The sequence below is a fragment of the Agelaius tricolor genome, unplaced genomic scaffold (genome assembly GCF_023055355.1).
Source record: "Agelaius tricolor isolate 1412-34295 unplaced genomic scaffold, bAgeTri1.0.p SCAF_18, whole genome shotgun sequence".
In the NCBI taxonomy this organism is placed as follows: domain Eukaryota; kingdom Metazoa; phylum Chordata; class Aves; order Passeriformes; family Icteridae; genus Agelaius; species Agelaius tricolor.
Window position 1 is genome coordinate 8,526,337 of NW_027269278.1, and position 12,460 is coordinate 8,538,796.

At 43.1% G+C, this 12,460-nt stretch overlaps 1 protein-coding gene across 14 annotated transcripts in view; it reads left to right on the forward strand.

Moving 5' to 3' along the window:
* The window catches only part of RAPGEF6 (Rap guanine nucleotide exchange factor 6), a 122,737-nt gene that overhangs the window by 51,591 nt on the left and 58,686 nt on the right, over nucleotides 1–12,460 (forward strand). Inside the window, exon 1 of one of the 14 annotated variants that reach the window (XM_071443199.1) lies at nucleotides 9,547–10,581. The exons of the other annotated variants lie outside the window; for them this stretch is intronic. Coding sequence (XP_071299300.1) covers nucleotides 10,528–10,581 — 54 coding nt within the window. The 5' untranslated portion in view covers nucleotides 9,547–10,527. Of the gene's footprint in view, nucleotides 1–9,546; nucleotides 10,582–12,460 lie in introns of those variants that run through there. 14 annotated transcript variants of the gene reach the window in all.

Sequence of the window (12,460 nt, forward strand, 5' to 3'; positions counted from 1 at the left end):
GAGGAGGCTGTGAATCAGGTAGTGGTTAAGCAGCTCTGTGAATGAATGGTGTAGAGGTGTCTGCTTCCCAGGGCAGACATCTGGGGAAGGGTCTGCAGTGTGAGCCTTGATGAGGAGTGGCTGAGGGAGGTGGCAGGGCTCAGCCTGGAGCAAAGGAGGCTCAGAAAGGACCTTAGTACCCTCTACAGAAAGAGGATAATAGGAAGAAAGGACCTTACTACCCTCTACAACTAACTCCCTCACAGGAGGCTGGAACCATGTGAGAGTTGATCTGTTCTCCCAGGTAACAAGTGATGGGATGAGCGACAGCAGCATCAGGTTGAACCAGGGAATGTTTAGGTTGGATATTAGGAAAAATTTCTTCATAGAAAGGGTTGTAAAGCATTGAAACAGGCTGCCCAGGGTGGTGATGGAATTACCATCTCTGGAAGTGTTAAAAAAATCTGTGGGTATGGCAGTGAGGGCATGGTTTAGTGGTGAACATGCTGGTGGTGCTGGATTGATGGTTGAACTTGCTGACCTCTGAGGTCTTCTCCAGCCTTAATGATACTGTGATTGTATGATTTTACTGCTTCACTGGTGGAGCTGGAAACAGCCTCTGGCAGGGTCCCACTGGCTTGCAGCATGGGAACCTGTGCTCGGCATCTTGAACTCGCCCTGGTCTGCCGAGGTGTCCTCGGGCACTTCCCTCTGCTTTTGTAAGCAAGGGGAAAATTGCCAAATGCATGTTCTCTCATACTTCATTTTACATATTGATTTTGTCTGCTCATTTTGTCAGCAGTGTTACTTTCAAGGGCTCCTTGAAAGTCTGCCGCTGGTTATGGTGGTCATTAGCAAAACACCAATCCTCAAAGTGTGCTGTGCATTAAAAATCTTCCTAGGAATTTCCATAGACCACTGGTGTTTCCCAATCCAATTAATGAGCACTTGCAGTTTCAAGTGAGTAATGACTTGAATAGGCTGTGGAGAAAGTACGAAAATACTTATTGAAAATACTGCCCTTTGGTTAAAATCTGTGTTTTTTCTCCTTAAGTTTTTTTTTTTTTTAACTAACAATGTAATGCAACATGTCATCCCCAATTTATCCATAATGAAAGTGATTGTTTTTCAGATCTTATATTCAGGAGTTTCAGTAAAGATTTTATGGACTGGACAAGCAGGTTATATATAAACTGATTTACAGGAATCACCTCAGTTTGGAGGTGACATGTGCAGCTGTGTAACAGCAGTTAAGAGTGATGCACAAATGAAACTACATCAGACTGAAACTTGGGAGGGTTTATTTTAGGCAAGCACCTGTATTTACTGAAATCTGGCTGCTGGCAGTAGTTTATAGCCCTTCTCATAGCCCTGGGGAGAGCCTGTGGTGGGGGGTGATGCCACAGTGTTGGGATGTGGCATCTTCCTGCTGCTAGGGAGAGCTATACTCTGAGGTTGGTAATAGAGCCCGTCTGCTCTGCTCTTCAAGGCCAGGTTGAACGAGGCTTGGGGAACAGCCTGGTCTAGTGGAAAGTGTCTGTGCCCATGGCAGAAGGCTTGGAACAAGATGAGCTCTAATGTCCCTCACAACCTGTTCTATGATTCTTGCCTCAAAGACCTATTTTTGAACCTTTCTCTGTCTTGAGTAAGTTTAGCAGTCATCTGCACATCTGCTCCCTCCCCTGGTGATGGGTTGATGATGGGCCCCCTGAACCCACAGTAGGTTTGTGTCTCTGCCCCCTTGCTCAGCAGAGCAGCAGAACTGCACTTGTTTGTGATAATTCAAGAAAAACTTATATTTTATATATACCTTATATAAAAATATCCCTTATATAGGGATATTTTTACACTAATTTCCTACTTGCAGTCCAAACACATCAGTCTTTTAACCTAGTGATCACTTTCACCAGGAAGCCTGGAATTGTTTGGAAAAGCAGATCCAGAGCATAGCCTGTTCTTTGTGGGGAAACCATCCTGCTCTGTTGATTGGGATCAATCTGGAGAGTTGCTCAAGCCTTGACCTCTGCTGGTGCTGACAGTATTGTGGGAGGGATGTACTTCTGTGGCAGAAAAACCTTCAAAACTTGTAAATATTTTGCAAATTGCTACCACAAGAAGTAAAAATTCAGTCACTGAAAAAGTCAGTCACAGTGCTGGTTTGAAAGCAAACCAGTGGGAGATCCCAAGTCAGAACTACAATTTAATAGGAAAATTAAAATAAAATGGAGTAATAGAAAAACACTGACAGAGAATACAACTTGACACCCTGTGGGTCAGAGTGTTGGTAGCAGTCCCATTAAATGGTGGCTGCACCCCTCCTGCAGGGACAGGTGTGGCTCTGTTGGAGCAGTGATCCTGTAGCAGGGTGGAGTTTTCCTCTGAAGGTCCAGGGGTGGAGTAGATGGGTCTGGTCTTCCTCTGGGAATGCAGTGGGAGAAGGCTGACTGTGGTGTTCCAAATCTCAGATTATATCCAGGTAGGAATTCTTGGCTCCTCCCCCTGGGGGGAGCATCACCCAATGGGATGATGTAATTTTATCAGCTGTGCAGGGACACTCAATGGCCCATGAACAGAAGATACCTCCCCACAATGAGGATGGGTCATGGAAGAGATAAAAAACACTCACCCACCTGGTTTCCACAGATGGTAATAGAATAATTTTGGTTACATCTTGCATTGCAACCTAAGACAGCTCTCCACACAATAACCAGTAATTTGTTTCTTTCTTCTTTTACCACATAGATAGATTTACACCATTGTAGAAATTAACTCAGTTCCTTGGAAAATGCCTGAGAAAATATTTTATGTAGCATGTTCAGGGAGTTAATCTCTGTTTTGATGGACCCTAAGGGTTTGGGTGGCAGTCCCAAACTCATTAATTCTTTATAAGCAAGCTCTTATGCAAACTCGATGGAGAATGATGTGTGAGGGTTGTGCCCACTGCTCATAACTGCGTGTGTCACTTGGGGGTTGGTGGTAAAAGATGCTTTGCACCACAGAGATGTTTTGTTTCTTTTGGAGGCTTAAAAATCTTTTGTGTATGAGTTGCAGTTCCTTTTCTGATCCTTGTTTTTAACATTGTTTCAATCTCTTAAAATGACATATTGGGTGGCTTCTTGTAGGGAAATCTGACAGGGTAGTAGCCAGCAAGCTGGTCTCCCTGTGTGCAGGGAGATGGTAGCATCCATGGATCTGTTTTTCATTCCATGTCTTCCATCTGGGCTGCTTCTGTCCAATATGCTCCACTCAAATATAACAGCCTGGTTGTAGTCTCACTTGTAGCCAAGTCAGCCTTTCACTTAGGTTTAGGTTCCTCCTGCCTTAGAGAAAAGTAGTCCTGTGAAGGGTTATTTTGTATGTTAGCCTTGTAAATTTGTAAGTTGGAGTTGTTTGGTTGAATGTCACATAGCACTGAAGGATTTCTTTAAAGGGCTGTGATGGTGTTGTTTTCAACTTTGTGTTCAAGGTAAAATGGATTTCTGATTTAGAATATGGAAATTCACATCAACTCAGTCATGTTCTTCATAAGCCTCATGGACGAGTTTAGAGATAGAGAATATCCTGAGCAGTTTTCAACTATCAGGAAATGTCAGTGCATAATTATAAGCATTTGGATGCTCTGTTATCCTTGGAGAAACTTGGCATGAAGACCAGTGCTTGTAGGAGAGAATAGCTACATAAGTATCTTTGGTTTTGGCACAGAACTGATTACTATCTAATGACATTTACCAGCATTTGTAGTTTTATATTTGATCTGTGGCATCTCTCTTAATAATGATACGTCTGACAGATAAAATACGAGACTCTGGGACTACCACTGTATCTTGTCATTGTTCCTTACCTTGTTCTTGCAAGTCAGACTTGGTTTTGTCACTGAATATGAATGAGTTTTGTTCTTACATGATGAAGTTTCTAGTTAAAGGTAAAATAGCCACAGTACTTCTATTGTCTTTATGATTTTGATTTTGTTTCTTTTAAAGTTTGGTTAGCAGTTGTGGTTTGTCAACTTGGGAGTGCAGGTATGGCATCTGGCTTACCCCTTGCTTTATCTGTCAGATCAATTTCTCAGATTGAGTGAGAAGAGCTGGGGTTTTCCTGCTCTGCCCTCAGTAGAGGGAAGACCCCAAATGACGCTGGGGAAAACTTTCTCTGAGCATACTCAGCTTTGCATTTTTAAAGGTGATAAAGGCTGGATTTTACTAGAAAATAAGAAAGTTTAGAAGTTGCTGTACTGTGGTGCTCCATCTGATGACAGAAGCTCTGAGAGCTGCTGTAGGGTCTGTGCTGTGCTTCCCCAGCATGGCTGGTCTGGGCATCCAGATCTCAGGATGTGCAGACCCTGAGTGCCTGGTACCCTGCCCATTATTCCCTTTTCACTCTGTTACAGAGCTCAGACAGTGCTGAGCCTGGTCCCAGCCTGGGTCCAGGGCTGGCTGAGCTGTTTGCATGAAGCTGTGCCTGAGCACAGGCAGGTCTGTCAGGGTGGGACTCCCTCACTCTTCAAACTGGATGCGCTGACCACTAATTAAATGAGAGTGGACTGTGCAAAGTTACCCTTGCTTAGGAGAGAAATTTTGGTAGGAGGAGTCAAATCCCTCCCCTCTTGCCACTTGCAGGTTTCCAGTTTAGTGTTAAGCCTCAAGCAAAAAGACAAAAGAAATACTGAAAGTGGCATTTTCATGATTTTTTTTACCTCATCTGTGGACTTAATGCATTATTCTCAAGGTCATTTAATCAGAAGCCTTTTTCTTGTGAAAGGTGTGGTAGTACTTTATATTTTAAATAGGCTTAATCTACTTGATTTAACCTGAGATACTGTTTTGAATAACTGAGGGAAGAAAAAGTGGTATTTTGTATGGGTTTTTGTATCAACTCTTGCAGAATGAGAAAAATATATATGCACCTTTATGATTTTACAAATGGGATACTCCACCTGGCTTCCCTGTCGCTGTCAGCTGAGGAAATCACAGCCAGTTCCATGTTAGGTTTGGGAGGTGTTGTCTCCCAAGAATCTAGATTTGAGACTAGATTTGAGGTTATGTTTAGTGAGCAAAATCCTAAATGTGTTTGGGAAATTTTGCTGTGGGATGTTAGCTGTTTTGTCCTTTCTATGTCTCTGAGGGGATTCTGTCCCCCAGACTGACTTTTTTGGGGTTGGTACCCACACCTTTTCACCACCAGGGATTTTTGGGTTGCACACCTTCCCAGACTTCCCCACCCCTTGCCAAAATGAGATGTCAGGCAGGAAGGGAGGAGTGTGGTATGAATCATCTCAGTTCAAACCGTTGAAAGGAACTTTATTTGTGTGAGTCCATAGCAAAGGGGGCTTCCCCCTTCCCCAGCAGCGCCGTCAGCCCTGCTTGTGATGCGGATCATGCTCTGCCCGGCTCTGCAGAGTGTGCGAGCGAGACAGAGCTGCAGGAGAGAGCTGTAATTTATAAACCTATTATAAACCATATAAATCGGAATCATTTTAAATAGAAGATGACCTTTCCCTGCTTAACACGGCAGCTGAAAAAAAAAAAAAGAGTTGGGGTAGTGTGAAAGCAGTGGAGAAATTCAATCCATGGTGCCTTTTTATTGTTCCTCCTGTGTTGCTGGTGCTATATTTAGAAGCTTACATCACTTAAGGAATGATGACAGCCTCTGCCCTCCCCCTCCCGCTCTCCCCCTGCTCTCCCTCGCTCCTTCCCTTAGGATGGATCATGTTTTCATACTACTTATGAGTCCTACAGATCTTGGGGTAGGATTTTTCTACAGCCTTTCAGCGAGTGCTGCTGTGGAAAGCGACATGTGTAAGGATGTGATGGCACCACGGAATGTCGCCCTGAAGGGGAGCAGGAGCTTGTGGTGCTGCTTTCCCTGCCTCCCCTTCCTAAAGAGCCAGGAACAGGGTGGAGGTTGTATGTTTTTTCCTTTTTTCCTGAGAAGCCCTAGTGAGGGGCAGACCATGCCACGACAATACAATGGGTTGTTTTTGGTGTTCAGAGGTGGGGAGAACCTCTGAGCAGCATGGCAGTGGCACTGAATCCAGTGAGCTGTGCCAGCATGGCAGGGTCTGCAGCAGGCTCTGCCTTCTGCACCCTCGCTCCCCATTGCCTGTCTGTCCAGAAAGATGTAAAGTACTCAAATCTATGGAAATAACCTCTTGATGCAGGTGCCCTTAATGCTAAAATATTTCTGCATAATGCTGCTATGTTTGGCAATTTCCACTCAGAAAACTCTATTAAAATGAATGATTTTAGCCTGAAACCTCTTTGCCTGAGTGTGTGCAGTGACAGATCGCCTTCTGAGCAGCGGTTGCCGTCCCCAGCCCCCACCATGGGCTTGGAGTCAGGGTGAGACCAGAGCTGCTGCTCTGGAGATGGGGGGGCCAGTGAAGGTGCCTGCTCATGTCTGAGACTGCAGGGAGCTGTGTGCCAGGGACACTGTGCCAGCGGCCGCCTGCCTCTGAGGACAAAAGGACAGAAGTCCTGAAGCCCAGCTCGGAGCCCCAGGCCCCTCTGCCAGCAGCTCCTGCCGCCTCAGCCAGGGCCGTGATGGCTTTGAGACCCTCCCGTCCTCCCCGCTGGAATTGCACAATGGGCTTTTCTTCCTCTGATTGATCAGGAAAAAGTCCTGCTGCTTATGGGGGTACCTCTGCCAGCAGCTGCTGGGGCTTCCCGCCTGTGCAGGGCTTGCGTTTGTGGTGTCCTCAAATAAGGGAAGACTCTAATCCTGCCTAACTGAATGTGCATTTAAATTATGAAAGGCTTTACTAGCCTTTTAAAAACATCTCATTTTTCAGTGACTTACGCTTGTTAGACAATTAGAACGTGAAGATTTGGTTAACAGTCTGGAGGATTCAGGTAGCATTATGGGAGGATAAAGAGAATGATGCAGAGAAATCTATGGAGTGGTATTTCAGCATGGAAATAAATCAGTGTTAAGGAACAAAGACTCCCTTTACTACAGAGATTGTATACTGTTTTTTCCTTAAGATCTTCTTAAAACTTGGATTCTGGCTTAAAATGTAACTGGTGATTTTCTTTTTGTGATTCTGCTCAATGCTGCAGCTCTTCTCAAGTATTTCAGTTGCGTTCACTACCAAGCCTTTGTATCAGATTTTTTTTTTTCATCTTGGAGTTGCTCTAGTTTTGAGATTTGTCACTAAAACAGACGATTTATAAAAAACTTACATCCCCGTGCTGCAGGGAGCTGGAGCTGCAGAGAGAGAGAGGCATGTGTTAAAATAAATAAATAAATAAATAAATCAATGAAAGCAGAAGGGAGTGGGGGGATGCCCCAAAAGCTGGGGTGTGGAAGTAGGTCAGGTTTTCCCCCCACGCGGGGCTGGGTGGGCAGGGCTGCGCAGCGTGGGCTGCAGCCCCCCGGGACCCCCGCTGCCGCCGCGCTCATTGGCGGCGCGGCCACAGGGATGATGTCATCTGCACTTAAAGGCAAAACCAGGAGGAAATAGAATTTCGTTCCCATTATTGAGCTGGTGTTTACAGTAGTTGTAAAATATGGCATCTGCGCCAAAATCTGCGCTGGATCAGGTTTGCAGCACAATGCAGCAGCAGGATGGATCTGGGAGGTGGAGATCTGCCCGGAGAGCTATCAGGGGCAGGCAGGCAGGGAGAGGGTTCTTTCAGCTGCATGGGTTCTTTTCTCCTTGATATAAATTGTGATTATGCTAGCCATAATGCAGGTAACACCACATGGAAGTGTTTGGGTGTTTATTGCTGCTGGGGATTTATCATTGTAGCATTACAGACATTTAAGATGCTTCTAAATACAATTTTATGAATTATTAGAAAAGAGGCAGTACAGTCATGTGTAAGATGAAGCTCACATATCCAGTCTATTGTTTAGTATTGAAAAAGCACTAAAAGAAACAGCTATTTGTGTAGCTGTGTAGTGCTTTGTAAAAATCTAAAGTAGTTAGAATGCTTTCAGCTTCTAGAAATCAAATAGACTTTGTGTTTGCAAATTTTGCAAGTGCAGGATTGAAGTTCAGATTGTCCTTTATGTTTAAATACAAATTAAACCCAGTTATATTTATGGACCCTGGTTGCATTTATTATTTTTGTTGTTTGATAAGAGGTTGATTAATTCAGACATTGATGCCAATTTTTCCTTTTAGGATAGTTTTGGAAGGCACCAGGGGAAGGTCTTTCTTGGTTAAGGTGCAACTCCTATCCTAAGTGTTGGACTTGGTGATCCTTGTATGTCTCTTTCAGCTCCAGATATTCTATGTTTCTCTGATAATTTGGGTTATATGCTGGGAAGAATTCAGCTCCTGGATGACTGCTTAGGAGCTATTGGTGTGAGATGGAGAGTGGTGCCCTGTTGGTACAACTTGGCTTCAAAGATTTGAGAATCTCCTTCTGTGTGTCCCTTGGCACAGTAGATGAAAAAGAGCTTTCTGGGGATTGCTCAAACTGCCTGATTCAAAACAGACAAGACAAAAAAGGTGGTTTTGGCCCTTACTACCAGCAGGCCCCCCTTGGCAGCTCCATTTGTGCACAGGAGGTACAGCCATCATGGGCTAGTTTTGATTTGGAGAATTACCCTCAAGTCTGATGTGGTGACAAAAATTCTTTACAAAAAGAGGAAAGCAGTAACAGTGAGTACCCCTTCTTGCAGATGAAGAAGATCATCCAGAGACCAAAACAATGGCTTTAACAGAACCAGCACCCTCTGTCCCCTCGCCTGTCTCCTCCCTCCTTCCCTCCCATGCGCAGTAGCAGAAGTCATTTGCCTTCTAGGAACCGAAAGCATCACAGCAGACCTGGCTCAAAGGTGTGGGATCTCTGAGATCCCTCCTTGGAGCATCTCTCCAGCATGCTGGAGAGATGGGCTGCTATCCAAGACTTTAAGCTCCTTTCAAATAGATCAGTTGTTAGTTGCAAAAAGAGATTCTAGAACTAAATTGACTGCAGAATTAAGGCAAATTGGGTTGGAAACAGAACTGGTCTTGATTGAGCAGGGAAAAAAAACCCACCCTCCAAAACTTTTTAAAAACAGTGTTCCAAAACCATGAATACTATGAGAATTATAAATCTCACTTTTTAATAACAAATTTACTTCTCATTCTAGATAAAATCCCTCTAGGATGAGATAAAAGTGTTAGAGAGTCTCTAGAGTGACACATATATAGAAGCAAAATTTTTTTTATTGTGAGCCGATGATGCATGTGTCTGTGTGCATGTGAATGGCTGCAGATATTTATTTCACTTTTTTAAAAATTTGAATGCAGAGATGAAAAATAATCCACCTAAATGCTGCTGAAAGTGTTAGTAGATACATGTGATTAATTTAAAAAAAATATTTAGAAAAAGGAGAATAATCAGAGTTCCAGCACATCCCTGAATAGATATAAAAAGATAAAAAAGCTGATGTGCAGCAGGGTGTTTGAGCAGTTGTACTGATATGTGTGTTTATATTAGGTCAATAAAGATGCTCTGTTGGCTGCATCTGCAGATCCAGTAGCCAATTGATCTAATGCAGTTTCTAAAGGCTTTCTATACAGGTGATGTCATCCTTTTAGCTCCGTTCCCCTCCCACTCTCTTTCCTCCTTATTAGATATTTCATCTTGCTGCGGAGCATCCAATCGATGGGAGCTTCTCCTGAGGGAGCTGCTGAGAAGCAGGCAAAGATAGTAGGAATTAGGACTCCAGCAGTCAGCCTTGCTGTAGCTATGGACGTCCTGTTTTGTTTGGCATTACAGAAATGTTTTAATTGGAAAAGCTAGGCGTGGATTAGCCGTGCTATCTGACTGATGCATTAGAATACCAAGCGACACCGCAGAGTTGTAAACGGCATTAAAAAAAAAAAAAAGGAGGAGGGGGGGCAAAAGAGAAAAGGGTTTGTATTGCAGAGGCTTTTAATACATTCCACAGTGCAAACCTGTTAGAGCATATATCCTGGAGCTACAGTACGGATGCGAATTCAATTCCTGCATTTATGATGGACACGAGTATAAAGAAGAAACTTTAATATCCCAGGATGTGGGATTCCTGGATCGCCTAAGATGCTGAAGAACCTTTGCAAAATTTCATCTACAGTATTAGGATGAAGTTTCTGAAAAGTGGACCCGAAGATAAGCCACTTGTAAATGCATTTTAGAAGAGAAAAAAGAAATTTGAAGAATTCATACCTTGCTTTATAATGTATTGTTGCTTTAAACTGCAGTTCTAATCCATTTCTGAATTAATTCAATTTAAGCAGCACTTTTTGGGTGCATGCCTCTTGCCTGGAGGAACGTATGGATATTTGTATTTGAGAAGCTAGGAAACATTTTGATTTGAATTTATGTGCTTGTTAAAACTGGAACATTTTTATAGGAATTGCTGCTGCTGCTGCTAACTCCCTGCAATACTGAAAACTCCTCAGATCTAGTGGAAGCTCTAATCGAATTCAGTGTGAAATCCAAGCCTGAGAAGTTGCATATATGTACATTGCTGCTTTATGATTTTTAAAGAGAAAGCAGAAGGGATTTTTCTCATTTTTTCCCCCTGTGGCTTTTATTTGAGAAAGGAAACTTTTTTCCCCCAGCCTAAGAAATGGCTTTTCTTGTTCGATGTTATGCCAACTGCCTACAGCCCTGGGCCTCCAAAGTAAGTAAAATTTTGTCTGTGCTGCATTTCTGTGACATGTATTGACAGCCCTGGTGCTAGCTGAATGTTCCCTTCTCATCCCAGCAGCATGCTGGGTTGAAGGTACTGGAATCCTGCCTGTGCATGAACTATTTTTGTAGAATCATTTCTTAACAGGAAGGGGGGACCTAGAAATCATGGAATTGTTTAATATACCAATAGCTTAAAAATGACCAGCAAGTATAAAAATAATGCCATTTGCTTATGAAATGTGTTAAGCTTGGTTTTTAGCCTATAAATATGAAGTGTATATGAAGCCTATAAATATTATTGCAGTGTAACATTTTTATAACTGCTGGCATATTTTGCTAACTTGAGATTACTAGTATCCAAACCCAGTGATGTTTTAATTTTCAAGCTGTGTGGAGCTGTACTGGTTGTTTCCTTTGTGCAGCAGCATGGAACTGGTTAATTATTTAGCTGAACTATGTAATTACAATTAGCTTTAAAGGACTCCAATTATTTTTGTGTCTGAGAATGCAGTATTTCTGTGAAACTGGGGAGGGAAGGGTGTTTCTTTTAAATGGCATAATGAAAGCTAGAATGTTCAACCAAACCCACCTTGAGATAAAAGCCTTTAAAGAAATTAAAAATACAATATTTATGAGACTGTTACTGTTTGGTATGCTCAGTCAGAAAATTAGCTGAGTTTCTGGTATTTTATTGAGGCTACTACCAAGAAGTAGTCACCTAAGACACAGGAATTGCCTTATAAATCTGGGGCCAGGCAGATATTCATTATTATTCCTTTATTATAATTTTGTATTTACTGAGTAGAAAAAAGACTGTGCAACTTTCTGATATTTGGAGGCAGTGGGCAAAAGGCTTGTGCTCATGGCAGTGTGAGATGCAGCATTGACTTTGGAGCAGGAGATGGCTCTTGACTTTGGTCCCAGGAAGTTCAGAGTCTCAATGACGTGATGGTGTGTAAAGGCACAGGGAGAAGCCAGCTGGGGGTGTGGACTCCCTGTCCTGGCTGATTTTCCCTGTTTGGTTTTTATGTCTGGTGTGATGTAAAGGGAAGCTCGTGGTAAATAGGGGGGTGCAAGCTCTGGGCTGTGGGGTTTCCCTGTGTGGGTGCCAGAGCCAGCGTGGAGCTGCGTGGGTGGGTGTGTGGCTGCATTTTGGTGTTTCACATGTGCTGAATTCCCCCCAGCAGCACTGAAGGGGAGCTACAGGTACTTGTGGTCTTGGAGTGTGGCTCTGTGTGCTCACACAGGTAATTGGGGCTCCTCACCTTGGAGTTCCTGCTGCTGGCAAATCCCCTGGCCTGTTTGTGTCATGGTCCATGCCCCAGTGTACATGGAGAGTCTTTCTTCCCTTCCTGCTCTGCAGACATTAATTATGAAAGGCTGAGTTTACTTAAGCTTGACTTACCTGCACTGCCCTTATTAAGAAGGTTTGAATATTGTAATACTGCTTAAGGACTGGGAATGCTTTAGTCACTTTGGTGCTTCAGCTGGGATTGCACTCTCCACAGAGCTTGGGCTGAAGTGAGAAACCACAAAAAAGCCTGTGCTCAAATAAGGGCTTCATAAGGGTAAAATAATAACATTAAAAAAAAAGTTTTTTGACCCCTGTGTCAAAAAGCTCTGTGGACGATATCCAGTGGATTGCTGCTCTGCCAGCCAAGCCATTTATTCACTCAGTTACTATTGATAAATGAAATGGTATAAAATGTTAGGAAGGGGAAAGCTGGTTTTTTTTCTTTCTTTTTTTTTTCTTTCTAATGGCTTATGAGAACCCATTAACTGATTTTGCATTCCAGTCCATAGCTAACAGTTCTTTACCTTTAAAGCCATAAAGATAAAGCACTTTAATTCCTTTCTGAAAAAACCCA